The 16,239-nt window shown below is 44.7% G+C and overlaps 2 protein-coding genes across 5 annotated transcripts in view; one reads left to right on the top strand and one right to left on the bottom strand.

Moving 5' to 3' along the window:
* The window catches only part of HPS4 (HPS4 biogenesis of lysosomal organelles complex 3 subunit 2), a 30,998-nt gene extending 15,889 nt beyond the window's left edge, over window positions 1-15,109 (bottom strand). For 2 of the 4 annotated variants that reach the window (XM_017853071.1, XM_017853086.1), the window contains exons 1-8: window positions 14,921-15,101; window positions 13,010-13,529; window positions 10,601-10,691; window positions 8,335-8,478; window positions 4,185-4,292; window positions 3,660-3,776; window positions 2,573-2,650; window positions 1,960-2,054 (exon numbers count right to left, since the gene is read on the bottom strand). In XM_017853071.1, the coding sequence (XP_017708560.1) occupies window positions 1,960-2,054; window positions 2,573-2,650; window positions 3,660-3,776; window positions 4,185-4,292; window positions 8,335-8,478; window positions 10,601-10,691; window positions 13,010-13,050 (674 nt within the window). In that variant the 5' untranslated portion in view covers window positions 13,051-13,529; window positions 14,921-15,101. Of the gene's footprint in view, window positions 1-1,959; window positions 2,055-2,572; window positions 2,651-3,659; window positions 3,777-4,184; window positions 4,293-8,334; window positions 8,479-10,600; window positions 10,692-13,009; window positions 13,530-14,920 lie in introns of all 4 variants that reach the window. The other 2 variants (XM_017853079.1, XM_017853084.1) reach the window with 2 other exon arrangements.
* A 7-nt stretch (window positions 15,110-15,116) lies between these two features.
* Window positions 15,117-16,239, top strand: part of SRRD (SRR1 domain containing) — an 8,025-nt gene continuing 6,902 nt past the window's right edge. Inside the window, exon 1 of the mRNA XM_017853063.1 lies at window positions 15,117-15,304. Within this exon, the coding sequence (XP_017708552.1) occupies window positions 15,138-15,304 (167 nt within the window). The 5' untranslated portion in view covers window positions 15,117-15,137. The remainder of the gene's footprint in view (window positions 15,305-16,239) is intronic.

Here is a 16,239-nt window from a genome sequence, read left to right as displayed (position 1 = left end):
GCCTGTGTTGACAAGGATCTTGGGGACTTGGCTGGTGGGAGTTTCAAATGGTAAAACCCTTACAGAGGGCACTCTGGTAGTTCCTGCCAACATTTAAAATATCCAAACACTTTGACTCAGCTTGTACCAAGATGTATGCATAAGAATATTCATTACACGGAGAATGGTAAAAACAATTAAAAAATGAGTAAACCAACAAAATGTTCATCAACAAGAGAGTAAAGCACAACACAGCCAGAGTCCCAAAGAGTGTGCAGCCCTCATAAGAATGAGGTGGACCCATATGAACTGGTAAATAAATCCTCACTATATGCATTGAGAAACCATGTGATCCTATTTAAGGAGACAGCAAAAATAAACAAAATCAACATATGCAGACATGTACTGGTGGGCACAAACACACAGAAAGAGCAAGATCCCCATCAAACTGCCAATGATGAGGACAGGTTAAGAGTGAGGGAGAGGCTGGGCACAGTGGCTTACTCCTGTAATCACAGCACTTTGGGAGGCTGAGGTCAGAGAATAACTTAAGCTTAGGAGTTTGAGACCTCCACAAGCAACATAGTGAGACCCCATCTCTACAAAAAAAAAAAAAAGTAAAAAAAATTAACCAGGTGTGGTAGCATGTGCTTGCTGTCCCAGGCTGAGGTGGGAGGATCACTTGAGTCCAAGAAGTTGAGGCTGTAGTAAGCTGTGTTTATGCCACTGCACTACAGCCTGGGCAACAGAGCAAAACTGTGTCTCAAAAACAAACAAACAAACAAACAAAAAACAGGAAGAAAAAAGGGGGTTTTAAATTGTGCTCTGTGTGTTCCTCTATTGATTGATTTGTTTACAGTGAAAATGCATTCCTATATTAGCTATATAATTTAAATACACGCTGGGTGCAGTGGCTCATGCCGATAATCCAAGCACTTTGGGAAGCTGAGGATCGCTTGAAGCCAGGTGTTTGAGACCAGCCTGGGCAACACAGCAAGACCTCGTCCCTACAAAAAGGAAAAGACAAATATATATATTTAAGAAATGCAAAATGAGAAAAGGGGAAAAAGTACTCTCTTTGGTGGGTATGTCGCTGACGAACTTGGAAGTCCTACAGCTGCTTCAGAACCATCATGATAAGAACCAGAGCAAGGAAGAAGAGTGCAAAGCGCACCAGGGTCTATGCTCGGTTCTTCCGCATCTGTCATCTTACTTCATTCTTCACAAGGGATGTCTATTTCCCAGAAGAGAAAATTGAGGCTAAGCAACTCGCCCAAGGCCACATGGCTGGCAAAAGAAAGAGAATCTGGGGCACAGCACAATGGCCCTGCCTGCCCTGGGCTGTGAGAACAAACCCTCCATGAGGAGAGAGGCCTTAGATGACCTAGAGTGGCTCTGGGCACTCAGACTCACGAAGAGGCCCTCCAATTACATGAAGAAGTGCAGTGAATTCTCAGAGGCCAACCAAGACACAGGCCCAGCCAAGAGGCTGAAAGGCAGCTGCATAAGGGCCTGTAAGGCTGCTTTGCAGAGCCGAGCCGAGGTAAGCACACCAGGGCCTCTGGGCAGCAGGAGGAGGGCAGCAGCAGGAGGGCAGCAGCAGGAGGAGGGCCGCAGGAGGAGGAGGGCCACAGCAGGCTCCTTCCATGTCTCTTGACTTACAGTGCTGGCTGCTGGCAAAGCTGGGGACTCTGCATCAGCATTTTGCAGACTGACAACTATTCCAGCATGCCCTATACTGAGAATTATAGGGATTCCTTGTATATTCTTAACTCTTTTCCGAACACAACTATTTCCAATTTCTCAGCTTTGCTCAAAGACCGGTACACACCTGTCTTTCTAAACTACCTGATATTAGACAAAACTAGCCCATTTAGAACTGGCCAGAGACTGAGCTCCCCATCATGATCTGGAGGTGGTTGATGGTCAGTTGTGCAGCAGAGGAATGGGGGTGGAGGAGAGGGGTCTGGAGTTACTCACAGTCCTTTATAGAGGATGCAGCCAGCGAGAATGTGAGGCGAGCGCTGGCAGGTCTGCAGAATGCGGGCTGCCTTCAGCAACAACAGGGGCTCCACCTGTGCAGGGCAAGAGGCATCATGCCCACCCATCAGCATGCTCACAATCAGGAAGGGAGAAAAGGGGAAAGGGTTGTACAGAACAGCTGGACAGGGTGTAGCTCAAAGCCTGGAAAAGGAGAATGCATCACACAGTAAAACCTGTGCCATGGCTTGGGACTATTCTACCTCTCTATACCCGGAATGGCTGACACCACTAAATGCCAAATTCTTAGAACAAGGAGGCCTGTACAGAAGCTAGAAGGTACAGCAAATATGGCATATGTACTATATGCACTAAGAAACCATGTGATCCTATTTAAGGAGATAGCAAAAATAAACAAAATCAATATAGGCATATATGTACTGGTGGGCACAAACACACAGAAAGAGCAAGATGCCCACCAAACTGCCAAAGGGGTCAGAGTAGATGGCCTGGGAGACCCTATCTACACTGACAATGCTAAGACCTGATGGCAGCAGAAGAGGAGGGTGTATCCTATAAATACACGTCATGGTACCAGGCGAAACCCACCTACCCTATCCTCCACCTTCCTTCTGAAGCACAATCCCCATGGTGATACAGGTGGCCTGATGTCTGACCAGGTTCCATGACTCTATTCCATCACAAAAAATGAAAACATCATGCTCTTTCACTCGGGGAAATATGCCTCAGTTCCACATTCCTTGTATGGAGTCAGTGGCCTAGAAGTCCCTAAAAATACAAGAAAAGCATCTGGACCTGGTCAGGAAGAGCCAGCAACAGCCAGCAGCCTCCTCAGACTTCCACCTGCCAGCTAGAACCAGCAAGTATCCACCAGCTGTTAGAACTAGTGTTAATGGAGCCTCCAGAGCTGCTGACACATTAAGAAATGTATTCCTCATAGCCTCAAGACTGTGCTCTGTCCCAGTCAGCCATTCTATAAAGTTTTGGGGCCAGCTGCAGGAAGTTTTCCAGACTGGAGCAGGGAAAACCCTTCCCCATGTCTGGTGGAGTCATGCTCTGTGAAGGCTGAATCACAGCGCCACACCCCTGCTACAGGGACACTATTTACTACTGCAGTGAGACACAGGACAGGGTTGTGAGTCAGGGCCCAGGTAGCTGCCTCTTAATGGGGCAGCACAGGTGGTCAGGCCAGCCACACAAGCAGCCTCGGTTTCACTGAGTGTTAACTGCACATGGAGTGGCTCAGAGATACAAAAACAGTTCCCAAACACTGTCTCTAAAAGACAGCAACCGTGTGTTTGTAATGTTCATGCTGGGCATTTTTGATGCTGGGAATAACTAGATCATATGGTAAGACTATCAAGAGAGAAGGCCTTCAGATTACTGAGTTCAACACTTCTGAGGCATGAACAAAACAGTAATTCCCTTTACTGAGCATTTACTTGGTGTCATTTGAGGTACGGCTTCACTTGACCATCAAAACAGTTCTAGAAGGCAGGTATGCTGACACCATTCTCTGGAAAAGGGAAATGAGGCTGAGAGGTGACATGCCTTGTCATGGCCCTGCCTGAGAAGTGACAATCTACTCACTTTTCCAGATACAGTTCACTTCGGGAATATTAAAAAGTATCCAGAAGTCCTAATCTTACATATAAAATGAATAAGGATGAAAATGTTACTTTAGTTTGGTCCAAGTTCCAGAGGGAATTGAAAATCTTATGCAGATCACTGGTGTTTTTCAGAATTTGTTCGATGAAGCTGTCCCACTCCGTGCTCAGTTCCTCCTGAGAACAGTTCTAAAACAGAAAGAGCCTCAGGTCAATATCTGAGATTTTGAGGGACAGACTCTTTGGCCAGAGTCCCAGCTACCTCAAAAATTGTTCCTCACACAGGAAACTGACCAGAAGGGAGGACCTGTTTTAAACCTACCCAATCATGGATCCACCTGCCAGGTGGGGGTGGCAAGCAAGGCCTGTGCTTTCTAAACATCCCAGAGAGGAGAAGGGGATAAACATTTGGAATAAATGTGACCTATTTCACTAGGCCCAAAGGCATATGACGGGGCTCCGAGAGCCCCTGATCTTGTCCCCGGACACAATGTGTTTATAGGAAGTATAACAGACCCCAGAGTAAGTGCTGCATTCTGGCAATATCGGTTTTTATAAAGAGACCCAATATAAGACTCCTCAACCCCATACTCATACCTCATAAGCTAGGGAAACAGGTCCATTGTAAAAATTAAAGAATCCAATTAGCTGATCCAGAAACCTCTTGCAGCTGACATCAGGGAGCTCCACAGCACAGCCCAGCACCTGTAAAGAGAGAAACCAGAAGACAAGCATTTTCCTTCTCTTTGAGTCCAAGCCCAGAATCCTGGCATCCAGGGCTCTCAATTACCTGACTTCACTGGCCCATTGAAATCGATCTTCTATTATCCGAGTCCACACCCTCCATTCTGGCCAAGTTAATCTCCACAGACAAGTAAGTACTGTACCTCAATTCATGTTGCCCAATCTCAAATGTCCTCTTCCTTATTGTTCATTTCCCCAGAACTTACTCATAACCTTCAGTGCCCACCAGATTTCAGTATCTCCATGAGGTCTGTTCTATTAACTCGAGCCAATAATGCTGACCTTTCTTCTGACCCTTGCATTGTTAGGACTGTTATTTGGACAGTGGATGTTTAATCTGGATTCCATTACAAACAATGGACAGGACTCAAACTCCTTCATGAATGGCCATCATGTCTCTCCAGCTGGATGGAGTGCTTTAAGAGCAAGAACTGACTGCAATCTTCCCAGCTCTAGATCTCCAAAATGCTGAGAGTAGTGGTTAGTTCTATAGGAGATAAATACTTGGCCAGGTGCAGTGGCTCATGCCTGTAATCCTAGTACTTTGGGAGGTTGAGGCCGGTGGATCACAAGGTCAAGAGATCGAGACTATCCTGGCCAACATGGTGAAACCCCGTCTCTACTAAAAATACTGGGCGTGGTGGTGTGCGCCTGTAGACCCAGCTACTCGGGAGGCTGAGGCAGAAGAATCGCTTGAACCTGGGAGGCGGAGGTTGCAGTGAGCTGAGATGGCACCACTGCACAGCCTGGCAACAGAGCAAGACTCCGTCTCAAAAAAAAAAGTGCTTGCTGAGTTAGAAAGTAATCTGGTCATACGTTTAAAGAGTCTGAAAAAGTTCCTATTACTTGATGTAATAAATCTACCTCTAGGAATCTGTCCTAAGGGAATCATCAGATATTTAAACTAATAAACCCTGACAGAAAACAAATAAACAAAAATTCCCTCTGAATGTAAGCTACAGTAGCACAAGGATCTTTGCTTTCTTCCCAGATGTAATCCAAGACCTTACAACAGTCTGGCATGTAAGAAGTGTTCAATTCTTCCAATTGATAAACAGACCGAATGCAATTCCAATCATAATCCCACCAGCTTTTCTTCAGAAACCGATAAACTGATTATACAACGAAAACACAAAGAACCTGAAATATCCAAAGCTATCTTGAGAAAAGAATAAGGTTGGAGGACTTATACTATCTGGTATCAAGACTTACTATAAAGCTACAGAAGTCAAGACAATGTGGTACTCACACATAATCTTCAAACAGATCTGTGGAAAAGCCAAAGAGAGTCCAGAAATGGACCCACACTTAAATGGTCATCTGATCTCTGGTAAAGGAACCAAAGGGAAATCCAACAGGGAAAGGAAAATGTTTTCAACAATGATGCTGGAAGAACTGGTCATCCAGGTGGAAAAAAAAAAAAAAAAAAAAAGATCCTTGACCTCTACTCACACTATTCACAAATATTAACCCAAAGTGGATTATAGATCTAAATTTAAAAGCTAAAACTATAAAATTCTTACAAAAATAAAAAAGGGAGACTATCTCCTCCAATGGAATAGGCAGTGGTTTTTTTCAGGCAGGACACAGAAAGCAATAACCATAAAAAGATAAAATTGATAAGTTAGACTTCATTAAAATGAAAAATTTCTGCTCATCAAAAGACATCAAGAAAATTAACAGGCATGCCACAAACTGGGAGAAATTATTTTAAAAAGATGTATCTGACAAAGAACTGGTATCTAAGATATAAAAAGAAATACAATTAAAAAAATAAAACCCAATTTAAAAAATGGGCAGGGCTTTGGACACTTCGCAAAGGAAGATATTCAAGTGGTCATTAAGCACATGAAAAGGCCTCAGTATCATTAGGGAAGTGAAGATTAAAACCACAGTAACATACCACTGCACATGCAGCAGAATGGCTAAGATGAACAGACTGTCAATCTCAATGCTGACGAGGATGTGGAGTAACTGGAATTCTCAAACATTGTTGGTAGGAATGTAAAATGGTACAACCACTAAAGGAAAAGGTCTAACAGTTTCCTATAAAATCCAACATACACCTACTCTATGACCCAGCAATTCCAGGACTGGATATTCACCCAGGAGAGATGAAAACATGTGTTCACCAAAATACTTGTATAGGAATGCTCCTAGAAGCCTTATCCTTAATGTCCCCAATAGGACACAGTTCAGATGTCCATCAAAAGAAGACTAGATTGTGATCTATTCAGACAACAGAATACTGTTTAATAAAATGGAATGAACACTGATAGATGCAACAACATGAACTAATTTCACAAATGTTAAGTGGCAAGACAGATGCCTGTAAAGCATGTAACCACAAACAAACATTAAATTTTTTTTTTTTTTTGAAATGGAGTTTCACTCCTGTTGCCCAGGCTGGAGTGCAGTGGTGCAATCACGGCTCACTGCAGCCTCTGCCTCCCAGGTTCAAGAGAGTCTCCTGCCTCAGCCTCCTGAGTAGCTGGGATTACAGGCATGTGCCACCATGCCTGGCTAATTTTGTATTTTTAGTAGAGACAGGGTTTCTCCATGTTGTTCAAGTTGGTCTTGAACTCCTGACCTCAGGTGATCCGCCCGCCTCAGCCTCCCAAAGTGCTGGGATTACAGGTGTGAGCCATAGTGCTCGGCCCCAAACACTATTTTTTAGTTGATGATATGCATGATAGAGTATCTGCATGGAGAGTACACTAACGTGTGCAACTTACTTTGAAAACTGTAACAAAATAATTTGGGGCTGGGTTACAGTGTCTTGCGCCTGTAATTCCAGCACTTTGGGAGGCCAAGGTGGGAGGATTCCTTGAGCTCAGGAGTTCAAGACCAGCCTGGGCAACATGGTGAAACCCTGCCTCTAGAAAAAATTTTAAAAATTAGCTGGGCATGGTGGTGCATGCCTGTGGTCCTAGCAACTCAGAAGGCTGATGTGGGAGGATCGTTTTGAGTCTGGGAGGCGGAGGTTGCAGTAAACCAAGGTCACATCTCAGCACTCCAGCCTGGGCAACAGATTGAGACCCTGTCTCAACAATATAAAATAAAAATAATTTGAATTAATGGGAGGGTAAAGGAATGAATAGATAGGTAATAAAACAACTATAATAAAATGCTAATTGTAGAATTAAGGAGGTATATGAGTATTCACTGTAAAATTCAACTGTTCGGTATGTTAAAAAATTTTCATAATAAAATGCTGGAAAGAATACCTACAAAGTTGAATACAGCATCCCACACTTAAGCATCCCTTTACCTCAGGAAGCCTTAAAATAAATGTAGCCATGAGAAACAGCACTTTAGATTATATGCTACTATTAAAATGTAAAGGAATGATTTTTATTTATTTATTTATTTTAAGACAGGGTCTCACTCTGTTGCCTAGGCTAGAGTGCAGTGGCAATCATGGCTCACTGCAGCCTGAAACTCCTAAGCTCAAGCAATCCTCTCTTCAGCCTCCTGAGTAGCTAAGACCACAGGCATGAGCCACCACACCTGGTTAATTTTTTAATTTTTTTGGTAAAGTAGGGTCTTACTATGTTGCTTAGGCTGATACCGAACTCCTAGACTCAAGCAATACTCTCTTTTATTTTTTTAAATGGGTTCTCTGAAACCTAACACATATCTATCAGTGTTTTTTCTGGGTCACTTACCCAGTAAGTGTAGAGAGTATGGAGAAGAAAAGATGATGATAAAAATTCAATTTACAACACAGAGTAAACAGAATTTCCACAAGTTGGCCTAAGTCTTTGAAAGGAAAGGAGAAACCAGCCATGTGCATTGCAGGATATGTTAGAAATGTTTTGGAGAGCACTCAACAATGATGGGCAGATGCAGAGAGTACCACAGGAAGCGAGGGTGATTACTAAACACAGTACATGGATGCGGTGGTTGGGGGCATAATTCTAAATTCAAGACTCAGAAACAGCGTAACTTCCTAAACTTATCATTGCAACACTTCAGCACTGATTCTGCCTATTCAACTTACCCAAAGGTAATCTCCATCAACTTTTATGGCAAACTTCAGTTTTCTCAGACGAACAAGAGTAGGAGGAGAGTCAGAAATGTCAGAAACACAGCGGACAACTCCAGCAATCTGTCCACAAAGCAACTCCTGTTGGTCAAGCAGGGTCTGTGGGAAAGGAGCACATTCCAGATAGGAAGCTGAAATTCTTGAACTCTTGCATCATTTCTTACAGCATACTGAAGTTTGCAAGCCAAATCCAGTCTGTTGCCTGTTTTCCTATGGCCCATAAGCTAAGAATGGTTCTTAAACTTTTTAAAGGTTACAACAAAGAAGAATATGTGATTGAGACCTTATGTGCCTTGCAAAGCCTAAAATATTTACTGTCTGGCCCTTTACAAAGTTTGCCAACCCCTGCCCGAGATGACTTAACTCTAAGAGAACACCGAGCAGGAACACATGAGATGACTGCACAGAACTGCATTTCTGTTGTTAGGATTATAGGCATATGCTTAGCAGAAGCATGAGCCTTTCACTCCTACTCAAATCTCCCACACAGAGTGGCCAGAGTGACCCAGATTAACCCCAACTATCTATGTCAGAGCATGGTCACAGGAGGGAAAATACAGAATCTCCTAATCAACCTTAGTCTTAACTAACGCACAGGACAGCCAGACAGTATGGGCTGCACAGGAAATGTAGACAGCACCCAGGAAGAATTCTTACCTAGAAAACTGAGCTTGAATCTAACCAAGGCTCTAGATCTTACTACTAATGTAAAGGAAATACAGTGGATAGGAGACATTAAATGACACCACCATGAGAAACAAAGCAGCCAAATCTAGAGTGTGGGACATTCTAACACTCTACTACACATATGACCTGGTTTCTTCAATAATTCAATGGCATGGAGGAGGGGGGAAAAGATGAGTGGCTGGGTGAGGACTGTTATTAAAAGGACTTAAAATACAAAATAACCAAATAGAATATGTGGATGCTGTTTGGATCCTTATTAGGAAAAAGAGAAAGATGGAAGGATGGAAGAATACGTGGATGGAAGGAAGAAAGAGCAGAGTAAGTAACATCCAAGACAATATATTAGGCAAAATTTGAATATAGTCTGGGTATCAGGTAGTATGAAGGAATTACTGTTACTAATTACTGTAACTTTTGTTAGGTGTGGTAATGTTTAAAATAATGTCCTTTTTAGTTAGAGATGTTGCTTGATACTGGTGAGATAATGCAACACCTTGAATTTACTCCAGGAAAAAAAAAAAGAGAGAGAAGAGGAGGTTAAGATATGTCATATAAAATGGGCAAAGTATTACCGAGCACGATGGCTCACGCCTGTAATCCCAGCACTTTGGGAGGCCGAGGCGGGTGGATCATGAGGTCAGGAGATTGAGACCATCCTGGCTAACATGGTGAAATCCCGTTTCTACTAAAAATTCAAAAATTAGCTGGGTGTGTTGTCGGGCGCCTATAGTCCCAGCTACTCAGAAGGCTGAGGCAGGAGAATGGCGTGAACCCGGGACGTAGAGCATGCAGTGAGCCGAGATCGTGCCACTGCACTCCAGCCTGGGCAACAGAGTAAGACTCGTCTTAAAAAAAAAAAAAAAGGCAAAGTATTGATAATTGTTGAAGTTACTAATGGCACATGAGGGTTCATGATACTTGCCTCTCTGTTTTTGTATATGTTTGAATACAAACTTGTTTTTTTTTTTTTGAGATGGAGTTTCACTCTTGTCGCCCAGGCTGGAGTGCAATGGTGCGGTCTCTGCTCACTCCAACCTCTGCCTCCCGGATTCAAGTGATTCTCGTGCCTCAGCCTCCCAAGTGGTTGGGATTACAGGAGTATGCCACCACGCCCGGCTAATTTTTGGATTTTTAGTAGAGACAGGGTTTCACCATGCTGGCCAGGCTGGTCTCGAACTCCTGACCTCAGGTGATCCACCCGCCTCAGCCTTCCAACGAGCTGGAATTGCAGGCATATGCCACCGTGCCCAGCTGAATACTAACGTTTAAAAACTGAGCTGATCAAAAAATTGGGGGTAGAGGGAGGCAGACAAAAATCACGATGGAAATAGAAAGCTAAAGACAATGAAAGTGCTGAGCTGCCTGGAAATTTTAAGACCAGAACCACAAGAAATAGTACAACTAAGAATAAGACAGTAGAAATGTCATTGTCTGGATTAGCCCAACTGTCCCAATGTAAACCCTATACTTCTGAAAAGTTATCACTTGGAGGCACTGGGATCCCCACCGAACAATAAAATGCTGTGTGGCTTACCTGGGAAGGATAAAAATAACAAATGCCAGCTCTTGTTGGATCGCCTTCTTCCTTTACCTTGGAACCATCATAAAGAAAAAAATAATTCCACCTGGCAAGAGAACAGAATGGAGCCATGTTTCCTTTCATCCAGTGATCACGGCATTTAAAACATAGCTTCCTATTTCCCAGCCCGAGGAGGGCTCATTACTGTGTTTGAAAGACTTCAGGTGGCCCCAGAGAAGAAACAACCCCAGTAGCTACAAATTAGATAAAAACGTTCTGTAAGCGCAGGAAATTCAAACTAAAAATATGCCTCTATCCAGCCGTTAGACCATCTGCCAAAGAAGACATAAGTAGCTAGAAAAAAAATGAGGCGCCCACAATGACTGCTCTTATTTGAAACACTGAACCTTAACTATACAACCACATGGTCTGATACACTGTCTTTTAAGGCTCTGATAACAAAAGAAGTTAAGGATATATTAGATGCACTCCTCGTAAGTGCTGAGCATAAAGATTTCCAGAACAGCCCTTCTACCAGGAATTCATGCATTCACTTAAACACTGACTGAGGGCCCACAGTGAGCTCCGCGGTTGCTGAGCAAACACGCAGTTTCAATGCAGGACAGTGAGTCCATAAGTCCGTAACAGGGAAAAAACGAGGCCTGTGAGAATTTACAGAGAAACTCTGAACTCCTCTCTACCATGCCAAACCTCACCAAGTATCACTCAAGCACACTTCCTCATTAACCGTCTCCTGATTCCCTCGGCCCAGAGATAACCTCTTTCTTCCGAATTTCCATGACCCTCTGTTCTTCCTCAAAGACTCTTATAGACTACACTGCAGTATAACTATATTACTTAATGTTATTATCTAATTACCTCTTTAAGACCATAAAACAAACACTTCAAAGGCTGGGCCTCAATTTTGTTTTGTTTTTACAGGGTCTCACTTTGTAGCCCTGTAAGCTGGAGTGCAGTGGTGCAATTGCGGTTCAGTGCTCAACCTCCCAGGCTCAAGCCATCCTACCGCCTCAGCCTCCCAAGTAGCTGGGACTACAGGAGTGTGCCACCATGCTCAGCTACTTTTTAAAAAAATTTTTGTAGAAATGAGTCTCACTATATTGCCCAGGCTGGTGTCAAATTCCTGGACTCAAACAATCCTGCCTTGGCCTCCCAAAGTGCTGGAATTACACGTGTGAGCCACCATGCCCGGCTGGACCTGTTTTACTTCTAAGTTTCTGAGAACACATTTATGAGACTATAACATAAAGCAGCAATGGGACCAATCTGTCATCTGCTCTCTTCTCCCCTGGATCTACGCCCTCTCTGAGGCCTCCCTCCATGGCTCCCACCTTGCCTTCCTGATGAAAAAGCACCAACTTGGCTGGGCACAGTGGCTCACACCTACAATCCCAGCACTTTGAGAGGCCTAGGCAGGAGGATTGCTTGAGCTCAGGAGTTTGAGATTAGCCTGGACAACACGGTGAAACCCCATCTCCACAAAAAAATAGACAAAATTAGCCAGGCATGGTGGGGTGAACCTGTGGTCCCAGTTATTTGGTACGCTGAGGCAGGAGGATCACTTGAGCCTGGGGTGTGAGGCTACAGTGACCTGAGATCACACCACTGCACTCTGGCCTGGACAACAGAGCAAGACCCTGTCTCAAAAATAAATAAATAAATAAAGCACCAACTTGGTCTCTGGCACTGTCCACTTTCCCAATACCTAGGGCTGGATGTATAAATGGCTGCAGAGTAAGCTCAGATCAAAAAGCCTCAAAAAAGTTTCACAGGCAACTCAGAAACTCCATGTGCACCCCATCCTCCCCTGTCCCCACGTTCTCTGGGTGAAAGCATCCCTGCTTGTGTGGGCACACAAAAGAAAACTTGAGTGTCATTTTGAACTGCACCATCTTTTTGACTTCCACATAAATAATCAGTCACTAAATCCTACTAATTCTAGCTAAACCTGCTTTTCACCTTCATCTCCTTCACAACTGATGTTTGCTAAACCTAATTATGGGAAAGGATTAATGCATTTAGGGTTGAGAAGGGAACCGGGTTTCAGACAGACATTGAGTAATACCCTTCAATACCCAATCTGGCCAAACCTCTCCACATGGTGTAATTCTCAACTGCAACCATACCTCATCTCTGCAAATTGAAGACTACAATACCCACATTATCATCAAAGCTGGCTACATGATCAGGCTGTGGCTTATCTTTTCTACAATCTTCCAGCAATGCCAGACTCATTCAAACACTGGGAGAGGCTCGCAAGATTAAAACACGTTAGCTTCGGAGAGAAATGGCTCATGTGCTTGATTCAGCTGCTCCGAGGAAAGTGGTATTTTGTTATGTTAACCCCAAAAATCTATCCAACAGCCCAGCGAAAGCTATGCCATGGCAGGCCCTGCTACTCACCACGAGGCTGACTTTGTCTCTGTGGAGGTGGAGGTGGCCATCTACTTTGCAGTCATCCTCAACCTCTTCATTTAGGTTTTCTTTTCCAGTATCAGTTCTTTCTCCCCAGCTGTGACCGTTCCTTTATCTCCCAATCCAGCGAATCTGGATGTGGCAGGTTTCAATGTTTTCAGTCACCACTGCCACTTGGTTAGTTTTCACTCAGCATGGAAAGTACCACTTCCCTTCCTTGCAGGTTCTTCAGTTTCATGTATATTTCTATGCCTCTTACAACTCAGGGAGAAACTATAACAAAGAGAATCCTAGCAGAAAAGTCAAATTCATTTATCTGGTTTCCTGAGTGTCACTGTGGCTGTCCACAGAACCACCACTTCAAGCTCCTCTCCAGGAAAGCCAAACGTGGGAGATGCATGCTAGAGCAGGGGTTCTAAAGAAATTTCTAGCTTGTCTAGCTCAAACCCATCGTGAAGATTCTACTAAAAGTTTTGAAGTTTCCAGTTCAAACATCAGTGCCTTGGCTCTGAAATAAACACAAGGAATAGATATTTCAGAAACTCGTGAGAGAGCATATGACCCAGCAGGATTAAACGAATGGTGTATTTCAAAAGAGCTTTCTGTAAGGGTGACAATGATACTTCAAAATCAAAGAGGGAGGCCTGCAGAGACTTCAGAGTAAGGGCTTTAGTCTCTTGAACAGTTAAGGGAAACACACCACAAGCTTCACAGAAGATAAAATCAAATGATAGGGTGAAAATGCTCTAGGTGTGGACAGCTATACAAATAAACCAGTTGCTGTGTTAATAGTGGAACCCAAATTAAGGAACTATCATCTTGACAGTCCAAAAGTAACCTGAACATGCAGAATTCCAGAGCGGGGCAAGTTTCTAAAAAATGAAAAGAACTTTATCAAACGGCTTTCAAACTTCCACGAGAGAAAGACAGTTCAGTGTATCATGGAATTTCAGAGTCGGAAGGAACCCTGGCATCATTTACTCTACTCTCCTGCACTCTTTTCCAAAAATTATCTTGGCTGTCTCTGCTTTACATCCTCCCGAAATACGTGGTTCTCGACGTTACATTTCTCTTTCCAACAAACTAAAATCAGCGTTCCCTATTTTACATCTGCCTCCCACTCGCTACCCTGGATAACACTCGGCAGGAAAACACAAAACAAGGTCTAATTCTTCCATGTGACAACCTCTTGGTCACTTCAAAACTACTGTCTCATTCCTACTGTCACTTTCTCCAAGCCTAATGCCCTAGCAACATGGTCTCAAATACTTGCTCACCATTCTGCAATCTATGGGTACACAAATACAGTCTGTTAAAGTCTTGAATATTTGACGGCCTGTAAAATCTCTATCTCTTCTCAGCTCTAGATATTTTGGATTGGGCCTCCATAGGACTATACTCTTTGTACTCTGTGGAGCATATTTGGGTGCCTGTGGAAGGGGTATCTCTGTTCCTGGAACCAAGACAGCAGCCTAAAACTCCCCATCCCTTGTTACCAGAGGACTGGGCCCTACACTACCGAGGTCCTCTCTTATCTCTGAAAGGTCCAGAAGAGACCACTAATGGCCCTGGCGTAGGGACAGACGTCGGAATGTAAGCATAAAAGGCTCTGGTAGCCTGGGAAGGGATAGTAACAACCTGGGGAAGGGGCCTCACTGGAGCAGCAGGGCTGCAAAACGGACGCTAATGGCTGGAGAAGGGCCAGGAAGCTGCTGGGCACAGCCCCCGGGGCGCAGGCAGCGATGGGTCACAGCACGGGGGCTGTGCGGTGTCTGGCCCCACCTCCAGGGGACTGGGAAATGGTGGGCGAAGGCCTAAAGATCAGGCGGGGTCGGGTCACACTCTAGACTGGGGGCCCGCCCCTCTCTATCCCCGCGCCTCCGAGCGCCGCCCACCCACCGGAGTAGCCAGGCATCCCAGTGCTCCGGGTTCGGGACTCTGGAACAGAAATGTGGGCGGCAGCTGGGAACCTGCGACTCCGGCCCAGTACCTGCGCGCGCGGCAGAGAGGCCTTAGGTCATGCGCCGCCCCGCCTACCGCCTCCTCCTGCTCCTGGCGAGCCGGCGCGCGGTGATGACGTGCCGAGTGAGCCGCGCGCCGCTGACGTCAGGGACCAATGGCTGCGGCCGCAGGTACCGCGCTCGAATCCTGGCAGGCGGCGGCTCCGCGGAAGAGGCGCTCGGCGGCTCGACGGCCTCGGCTGAGGGAGGCGGCGCCCCGGAGTTCCGAGGCGGAGTTCGAGTCTGACAGCGGAGTCGTGCTTCGTCGCATCTGGGAGGCTGAGTGAGTGCGGGGTGGGCCCTGGTGGAATCTTTGCGCCCGTGGACAATTCTGAGCCACAGTCTCCCCATCTGTAGAATGGCGATATAAGCCACACCCTTTAAGGAGTTATTGTGAAGATTTAACGTAGGTAACGAGCTCATTAAAGATCTGGATTATAGTAAGCGCTCAGTTAAAGGTTGCCTTCCCTGTTATTACGGTTACAGTTGCGTGATCTTGGACAATTTGTAATCTCTGTGCTTCAGTTTTCTCATCTGTGAGATGGGGATGAAAACAGTACATACGTAGGTTTGTTTCGAGGATTCAATGAATTGGTAAACGGAAACCATTTTCTGGTACGTGATAAGCACTGTACCAATGTTTGCTATTAATATTATGCCGATGTTGGTATTATTGGTGGCGGCAACACAAGGGAAGCAACACGAACACGGGATTGCTATCATCAGGCAACTGCTATGTGTCGGACACTAGCTTAATCATTCTGCACACTTTATGTTAAACATTGCAGGCACGCTAGGACCCTGGTAGCTCAGTGATTCTCAGAGAGACAAAGAAAATGTGTGGAACCAGATTTCACACCCAGGTCTTTGTGACAAAAACCAGTGCTTCCAGCTCTCCATTATGCTGGTTGCTTATCCCAGCTCAGATTCTCACATACCTTGCTCCATACCTTAGAAAGTACATAAAGAGTGCCTAATGCAGAGGAAGCACTCCACAAATGTTACCTATTAATGTTATTTAGTATTATTACCTTTATTTGCAGTTCTTTTTAGGCTCGATACATAACAGCTTTAGTTAGCACTGAAGATCAGCATCTGAAGGACCATCACAAGGGCAGATATTGGATTAATTTTGTGGGCTCCTCTCCACTAGAATTAGGGTCAAGAGGCAGCAATGTCCCAGAGTTTACGTCCGAAGAGAAAGTTGTTGACCATTTG

This window comes from Rhinopithecus bieti, unplaced genomic scaffold (assembly GCF_001698545.2).
Source record: "Rhinopithecus bieti isolate Rb0 unplaced genomic scaffold, ASM169854v2 scaffold_2314, whole genome shotgun sequence".
Taxonomy (NCBI): Eukaryota; Metazoa; Chordata; class Mammalia; order Primates; family Cercopithecidae; genus Rhinopithecus; species Rhinopithecus bieti.
This window is presented reverse-complemented; position numbering and strand designations above follow the sequence as displayed.